At 42.7% G+C, this 9,279-nt stretch overlaps 1 protein-coding gene across 1 annotated transcript; it reads left to right on the forward strand.

Moving 5' to 3' along the window:
• Nucleotides 1-5,075: 5,075 nt before the first annotated feature.
• LOC110542686 (olfactory receptor 2AE1-like) lies at nt 5,076-8,244 on the forward strand. The gene has a single exon (XM_060367968.1). It carries the CDS (start codon nt 5,089-5,091, stop codon nt 6,022-6,024), a length of 936 nt encoding a protein of 311 aa, XP_060223951.1. The 5' UTR covers nt 5,076-5,088; the 3' UTR covers nt 6,025-8,244.
• Nucleotides 8,245-9,279: the final 1,035 nt, after the last annotated feature.

Here is a 9,279-nt window from a genome sequence, read left to right on the forward strand (position 1 = left end):
GGTCCTCCTTCTTGCTCAGCTTCTTTAGGTGTACAGATTTTAGTATGTTTATTCTATATTATGTGTCTAGTATCCACTTATAAGTGAATATATACCATGAGTGTCTTTCTGCTCCTGGGATAGCTCACTCAGGATGATCTTCTCCAGTTCAAGTCACTAAGCAGTGTTCATTCGTGGTTCTGTTTCAGCTCCTTCCTCCACATTCCTGCCCTGCTTAGGTTCCTGCCTTGGCCTCTCTCAGTTGATGGGCTGTGAGCCAAATAAACCTTTTTCTGTCTAATTTGCTTTTGATCACAGCAATAGAAAAGTAACTGAAACAACTGTCTAGGACTTAGTTGTAGAAATTAATTCATTTTTCATGGTGTAAAGCAGTCCTAGACAAAGATTTGGCAAACAGAAAATGAGTTGTATTAGGTCATTCTAATGGGGGATGGTCCTTCCTGTGGCCAATCCCTCTGATTTACTGCTACTGGTACATCTAGCCAAGCTGGCCGATGAATGTTCTGGTAAGAGCTGCATCTCCAGGCCAAATGTAGAGATTGCTGGCTTTTGGCTGGTGCAGGGCTCTGGGCCAGGGGCAGAACTTGCCTGGATTCACTCCGCCAGGGCCGTCTGATAAGGTGGCCACATGTTCCTATCAGGTATACAAGGAGAAATGCCACCTTGTTGTACATACAAAACAGTTGCTGGAGACCCGTTATCTTTAGAGAGGAAATAATGTGTGAGGTTCCAGGGCACAGTGTCGCCCTTCCTCCTAAAAATGTTTATCCTTGCTGTTGGTAGAGGTAGACGGGAAGATTTGGCTCATTTTCAGTGTGAGGACAGATGGCTGCAGTTGCTGAAGTCTGGGGGAGTTTTATAAGCCCATTTTTCTCTGTTCTTTCCACCACCCCTATAAAACAGTGGTTGAAAGATAACCAGGTAACTTTTATCTCTCAGATGCCATTCAGTTCCAAATAAAATCAAGGTCATTGTGTTCTTAAGAAGAGCGTTTGCAGAGTGTGGGGAGATGGTCATGGTGAGGTGCAGAGTGTGGGGAGATGGTCATGGTGAGGTGCAGAGTGTGGGGAGATGGTCATGGTGAGGTGCAGAGTCTGGGGAGATGGTCATGGTGAGGTGCAGAGTCTGGGGAGATGGTCATGGTGAGGTGCAGAGTCTGGGGAGATGGTCATGGTGAGGTGCAGAGTGTGGAGAGATGGTCATGGTGAGGTGCAGAGTGTGGAGAGATGGTCATGGTGAGGTGCAGAGTGTGGAGAGATGGTCATGGTGAGGTGCAGAGTGTGGAGAGATGGTCATGGTGAGGTGCAGAGTCTGGGGAGATGGTCATGGTGAGGTGCAGAGTGTGGAGAGATGGTCATGGTGAGGTGCAGAGTCTGGGGAGATGGTCATGGTGAGGTGCAGAGTCTGGGGAGATGGTCATGGTGAGGTGCAGAGTGTGGGGAGATGGTCATGGTGAGGTGCAGAGTCTGGGGAGATGGTCATGGTGAGGTGCAGAGTGTGGGGAGATGGTCATGGTGAGGTGCAGAGTGTGGGGAGATGGTCATGGTGAGGTGCAGAGTCTGGGGAGATGGTCATGGTGAGGTGCAGAGTGTGGGGAGATGGTCATGGTGAGGTGCAGAGTGTGGGGAGATGGTCATGGTGAGGTGCAGAGTGTGGGGAGATGGTCATGGTGAGGTGCAGAGTCTGGGGAGATGGTCATGGTGAGGTGCAGAGTCTGGGGAGATGGTCATGGTGAGGTGCAGAGTGTGGGGAGATGGTCATGGTGAGGTGCAGAGTCTGGGGAGATGGTCATGGTGAGGTGCAGAGTCTGGGGAGATGGTCATGGTGAGGTGCAGAGTGTGGGGAGATGGTCATGGTGAGGTGCAGAGTCTGGGGAGATGGTCATGGTGAGGTGCAGAGTGTGGAGAGATGGTCATGGTGAGGTGCAGAGTCTGGGGAGATGGTCATGGTGAGGTGCAGAGTCTGGGGAGATGGTCATGGTGAGGTGCAGAGTGTGGAGAGATGGTCATGGTGAGGTGCAGAGTCTGGGGAGATGGTCATGGTGAGGTGCAGAGTGTGGGGAGATGGTCATGGTGAGGTGCAGAGTGTGGGGAGATGGTCATGGTGAGGTGCAGAGTGTGGGGAGATGGTCATGGTGAGGTGCAGAGTGTGGGGAGATGGTCATGGTGAGGTGCAGAGTGTGGGGAGATGGTCATGGTGAGGTGCAGAGTCTGGGGAGATGGTCATGGTGAGGTGCAGAGTGTGGGGAGATGGTCATGGTGAGGTGCAGAGTGTGGGGAGATGGTCATGGTGAGGTGCAGAGTGTGGGGAGATGGTCATGGTGAGGTGCAGAGTGTGGGGAGATGGTCATGGTGAGGTGCAGAGTGTGGGGAGATGGTCATGGTGAGGTGCTTACAATGATATGATTGATCCCCACTATGTTAAGTGTTGGCACACGCTGGCGTCCCAGGGCTGGGGAGGTAGAGGCAGGAAGAACTCTGGGACTTGCTGAGCAGCCAGCTTAGCCTATGGGTTGAGTGCCAGTTCAGTCAGAGACCGTATCTCAAAAAATAAAATGAAGACTGTAGAACATTCTTAAGGAGTGACACCTGAGATTGTCTACTGGCCTCACATGCATGCACATACGTGCCTCTGTATACATGAAGATACAAGCAGATGGGGGGGCAGTGAGGAAGAGAGGATGAATCTCACGGATGCTGACATTTTTCTCTTTAAAGACTACTCCTTGCTGATGGCGTGGCCCCTGTCGTGGTCGTGGTTTCTATTCTGTGAACAGATTCCATGACCATAGCAGCTCTTATAAAGGAAAACATTTAACTGGATCTGGCTTACAATTCAGAGGGGTATCCACTGTCATGGCAGGAAGGTGGCATCATAGGTAGATGTGGTGCTGGAGGGGTAGCTGAGAACTGTACATCTGGATTAGCAGGAAGAAACCGTGAGCCCGTGGGCTGGGGCTGAGTTAAGCTTCCGAGAGTCTTTTCCCAGTAACAGCTGCTGAGAGTCTTCTGCCTCAGCAGTGGTTTTCTGTTTCCACTCCCTTGGGGAGGGACCCTAAGACTCATGGAAATTCCAGCTTTCATAGATATGTGAAATTAGTTTACTTCCTGAGCTTCAAGAGCCTCTTCTCTTCCTCATAGGAGGGGTGCTTCAATTAGGATGAAATTGTTATACAATAGAAAGAGAGAGAGGAAAAAAAAAAAAAAACAAAGAAAAATAGGGTAATACTTATAAGATCAATTCAGATTTTTCTTTCTCTTTTCTTTTTTGAGTCACACTTCACCATGGAAATCAAGTAGTCAATGTTATTAGTATTTGGATGAGAATGGATAAAGTATAGATAGCTTGGCTGATGAAATGGTACAATCCTAGTTTCTCCTGTTGCTGATTCACAATTTGATGGCAACAAATCTATGTAGGAGCTATCTCTGGGTGATTTTCTGGGAGCATAGGTATAGCTGCTTTGTTATGGTTATTTTTTCAAAGATTTATTTATTTATTACTTATACAACATTCTGTCTGTGCTCCAGAAGAGGGCACCAGATCTCACTATAGATGGTTATAAGCCACCATGTGCTTGCCAGGAATTGAACTCATGACCTTTGGAAGAACAGCCAGTGTTCTTTACCTCTGAGCCATCTCTCCAGCCCTGTTATGTTTTATCTTATTGCTACTCATGTTTTTCTTTAAACCAGCAGCTCTCAACCTATGGGTTATGACCACAAGTATTTACATTATGATTCATAAGAGTAGTTAAGTTATAGTTATGAGGTAGCAACAAAAAAAATTTTACAGTTGGGGGATCACCCCAACATGATAAAGTATATTAAAGGGTCACAGCCTTAGGAAGGTTGAGAATCACTGCTTTAAACTATATTTGATCAACACGAAATTCAGTGACTTACATGACTGTCTTGTATGGAACCAAAACCTGCTAATCTTTTAAGAAAAGGATGCAGAAGCAGCAACTTCTCCCCCTGACGATTCTGTATGTGTGGACAATGTATCTTGATCATACCTACCTGACTCCTTCCTCCCTCTCCCCTAGGGTACCTCTCCCACCTTCATGTCCTCTTGCCCTCTTTTATTTGTAGCTTAGCCTGGTTTACAAGCCTGAAGGAATGTGACTGATTTTGCTGGCTTGATCTTGTGAAGATAATCATAAGTGCAGTGAGTTCATGATGGCACCAGCCTTCCCATGTGCAGCTGACAGCATATCGCAGCACTCCTCCCATCCACATCTGATGATTTTCACATAAGTCTCAGGGATCAATCTTGGGGGCCAGGCTTGCATGGTACCCTGCATTATGTTTGTGGAGATATCACCTCAGCTCCCATGTTGGGCTTTCAGTAGAATGTAGATATTCTGGAATTTCACAGTAACGGTGATTTTCTTTTTTCTTTTCATCATTTATTCTTTTTTTCTTTATTAATTACACTTTATTCACTTTGTATCACCCCCGGGGTTCCCTCCCTCCTTCCATCCCAATCCCTCCCTTTTTCCACCCTCTGCATGCATGCCCCTCCCCAAGTCCACTGATAGAGGAGGACTTCTTTTCTTCCTTCTGATCCTAGTCAATTAGGTCTCATTAGGAGTGGCTGTGTTGTCTTCTTCTGTGGCCTAGTAATGCTGCTTCCCCCTCAGGGGGAGGTAATTAAAGAGCAGGCCAATCAGTTCATGTCAGAGACAGTCCCTGTTCCTATTACAATGGAACCCACTTGGATACAGAACTGCCAGGGGCTACATCTGTGCAGGGGTCTTAGGTTATCTCCATGCATAGTCCTTGGTTGGAGTGTGATGGTGATTTTCAAGAGAGATTCTTTTAGGGTACTCTTTTGAAAAATATAATTTGGATAGTTAGGAGTTGTTGGACAAGTAGAAGTAGATACAGACTCATACAAAAATGTCCAAGTGACCCAGTATCATGTCAAATAAATCTGTACAAAATATTTTTTAAAAATATGTAAAATAAAGAGAAAAATATTCTTCACATTTTTCCTGAGAAAAGAAGCAGTTTTTGTGAAGTTTTGTTTTCTGCATCATGCTCCTGTCCACTCTGTGTTCCCATAGGATCTGAGGAAAGGAGCATGTGGAGGTGGAACCAGACCTCTCTGGAAGACTTCATCCTTCAAGGGCTGTTTGATGACTCCTTCAACCACCGCTGCCTTTTCCTCTTGATCATGCTGGTCTTCCTTACCGCAGTGAGTGGCAACAGTCTCACCATCCTCCTCATCTGCTCTGACCCCCGTCTTCACACACCAATGTACTTCCTGCTCAGCCAGCTGTCCCTCATGGATCTGATGCATGTCTTTACAACCATCCCCAAGATGGCCAGCAACTACCTGTCTGGCAAGAAGTCCATCCCATTTGTGGGCTGTGCCACCCAGCACTTCCTGTATCTGTCTCTGGGTGGTGCAGAGTGTCTCCTCCTGGCCCTCATGTCCTATGACCGCTATGTGGCCATCTGCCACCCCTTACGCTACACTGTGCTCATGAGCAGAAGGGTGGGAGTGATGATGGCCGTCATGTCGTGGTTGAGTGCATCTGTGAACTCCCTAATCCACACAGCCATCTTGATGAGCTTCCCTTTCTGTGGGTCGAGAATCATCCACCACTTCTACTGTGAATTTCCAGCTGTTGTGAAGCTGGTGTGTGGGGACATCACTCTTTATGAGAACACAGTCTACATCAGCAGTGTTGTGCTTCTCCTCCTCCCTATCCTTCTTGTCTCTACATCCTATGGATTCATTCTCCACAGTGTCATTCAGATGCGCTCAGCTGGGAGTAAGAGAAACGCCTTTGCCACATGCAGCTCTCACCTCATTGTTGTTTCCCTTTGGTTTGGTGCCTGCATCTTCTCTTATATGAGGCCCAGGTCCCAGCGTACCCCATTACAAGACAAAGTGGGTTCTGTTTTCTATAGCATCATCACTCCCACTCTGAATCCCTTGATATATACTCTCCGGAATAAGGATGTTGCTAAGGCTCTGAAGAAAGCATGGAGGAGGGATCGTCTCAGCTAGTGACTGCAGTTGAAGTTTTCCAGAATGTGCCTTTGAATAGGATTTGCCTTAAACTGATTTAAGTAAATTCGTAAATTCCTGGTGCTTTTTGACTAGTGCACAGATGACGTTGACATAGCGTGTAATTTTTCTGCTCTAATGCGATTTCCACCTTCCAGACTGCTGGAACAACTGCCCCATCCTAGACCCTAAACCTAAACTTCTGCTTCTAAGATTGTCACAGTGTTTTACAAAACATCCCACATTCTTCAAAATGGCACAAACCACAAGAACCAATCCCTTCTCAGGAAGAGAAAACTATGTCACCGGGTCCACACACAGAATCCCCTGACCCTTAGTCGATTAAACTTCCCTAGTCTCACTATTAATATGGTGTGAGCCCTTGGATTTTTCAAAATAAGTCTAGAACTTCTGTCGTAAAGGTTTTTGACATCAGATTCCTTTGTTTTCTCTTTTATTTCCTAATAAAGCACCATTGGGTATGTATTATGAAGCTCTTGAAGAACTAAGGAAAAAAATACAACTAAATCCCAAACTTGAACCAAAAAAATATGGTCATCCTCATGTACATAGAGAATTCCAGTCTGAAAATTAACCAGCACATACAAAACCAACGAACCACACCCCAAGAAGACATGTAAAAGCCAATGGCATTCCCCCAAAGTTATGCTAAAACTACAATGGGCCCTAGCTAAGATTTCAAGTACTGTACTGAATAGGTGTAGGGAGAGTGGATATCCTTGCCTTGTTCCTAATTTTTTAAAAAAATGTTTATTTTAATTTTTATTTGCATTGATATTTTGCCAGTATGTATGTCTGTGTGAGGATTGTTGTGGGTTATTAATATTTACTATTGATTTATCTTTTAGTTAGTGGTTATTCTTAAACTAGTTCTATATCCAAATCACCATACAGAGATTAGGATTTATTTAATTAACCTAGAACACAATGCTGGGCAATAGTTATTCCATCCTAAACCTCCAAGCCTGTATACTTTTCTACCATTCAGATTTCACCCATTATACTTCCTCGTAGTCATATCTTATGTCCAGTTCATCTTTCCTCCTGGTTCCAAGTCCTCTCCTGCAGATCTCTCTATTTTCCTCTCCTTCTTATTGACAATACAGAGAGCAAATGGTGGCATGTTTACACAGACTTGGGACAGGTGATGCTTAAAATAATCATCACAATGTAATGTCCAGATTGAAACCAGATAGTGGGGTAGATAAATCAGCATTTGAATAAACAAGGGTAAATTGAATACATTTCACAAGAATATTATTCCAACATTTCCCCCTTTAAGTCTAATAAAAGGCCCCTTTTCTTTCATTACAATAATAATTATAAAAGTTATGAAAACTATTAGGTAAGATTTACATGTGCAATGTCCAGTCCATGAGTATTTAACAATTTAGGAGAAAGTGTTTGATTATCTATCCTATCTTGACAAGTTTAGAGTTCTATACTTAAATTAACTTTTATCCTTATTGGCATTACTTATATGAAAACATTTTCTTAAATTCTAAACAACTCAAGCTTAACTATGGAACTATAACTATTTGGTCTTCAATCCCACCAGAGACTTGAGAAGGAATAATAGTTACTGGAGTAAATAGGAAGTGTTTGTTAGCAGCTTCAAAAAAAATTGACAGAGACAGTTTTCTGCCTGAACAATCACCCCAAAACTCTATGACATTGGAGCAGCATCTTTAACCTTTTGGCTCAGAATATTTGACAGATGCATATGTGAATCAGGAATTATTGAAGACTTACCTTGTCTTGGCAAAGTTAGGCAGTCAACTTGTCCTGCATTTAAGCTTGCCCATTTTTGGCAGAATTCTGTCTGTCATGAAGCAAGGGCATTTTCTTTCTGCACAATTGGCTCATTTTCCATATTTGATGTTGTCTCCATGTGGAAGTTCTTCGATGCTCATCATCTTCTTTGAGGTAGGCAGGGTGCTGCCAGGGGATGACCTCTCTCATTGTCAAAGAATAAAGACATTTATTCTTTCAAATAATAAAGACATTTTTAAATGCCATATTCTGTAGGTCTCTGAAGTTTTTGAAGACTACCTATCTTTATGCAATTGATCTGTCTACAAAATCATATCTATCTGTTAATTCTAGGATGTATATTTTTGTGATAAATGAGACTAGTGTCTGACATGACTACGAATTGATTAACTAGCAATTAACTCTCATTTCCTAATATCCTAAACAGTTTGTAATAGCAGTTTAAAAGTATTGAAAGTAACCTTGAAATTGTATCATATACTAAAATTTACCAATGTATTAAAAATAGACTTTATTTTTGCATCAATATACAAAATCCTATACCAGAGTTAAAAATAACCTTATTTGAGAATAACATATAAGACCTTAAGTTGAGTAGATTCAATAATCTACCTTTTGTCTTATTATTCCTATAAGATATTCATGTATTCCTCTTTTTCCTGTATTCCCCTATTTTTCCTTATCAAAAAAGAAAGATAGAGAAAAGAAAAAGGAAAAGAGAGGAATTCCTGAGTTTAACCTTGTTTTCTTTCTGTAATAAGACCAATGATAATAAACATGCATAGCCACAGAAAACAAACAAAAACCTACTCAACCCCCTTAAAGGAAATTTGATGTTGTTCTCATGAATTTCTTCTAGCTTACATTTTGGACATGTAGAAATCCTGTTAGGGGACCCAAAGGAAATTGGGAAAAATTGTTAATTAAGCAAGCATTAATATTTTGTGGTCCAGTCTTTGAATGTTGAGAATTTTCAGAATTAACAGAAGTCCTGTTTGGAACAGTGTAAAATGCTGGACCAACTGACATTAGTAGCTTTCTTCAAAGCTCTCTTGGGAGCAGACTTTGATGAGAAACAACGATTGAAGCAGTTGAGGTGGAAACAAGCAGAATGCTGGAAGGATGTATTCTGTCAGGTTTGATCAGTGTCTCTGGTGTCCAGTCCTTTTGTTCTGCAATCATATAATTTCTCATAAGCATTATACAGTTCTAAAATTATAAATGTATGAGATGTTCAGATGAAACCGAACTGTAAACCAATATTAACTATGCCAGTTAAAGGAATGGCATAATAAAATTTGAGGATATTGTAGTCTAGGATTTATTGCCCATGTATTGTTGAAGTTCTGTCTGGAGACATTTTATGTCTCAGTCATTTTCAGAGTTGTTCCCATGTAAAGGGATCAGCAGTATAAGTTATCATTATTATTGAACATACAATCCTTATCATGTTGAAATCAA

The sequence above is a fragment of the Meriones unguiculatus genome, chromosome 15, assembly GCF_030254825.1.
Source record: "Meriones unguiculatus strain TT.TT164.6M chromosome 15, Bangor_MerUng_6.1, whole genome shotgun sequence".
Taxonomy (NCBI): Eukaryota; Metazoa; Chordata; class Mammalia; order Rodentia; family Muridae; genus Meriones; species Meriones unguiculatus.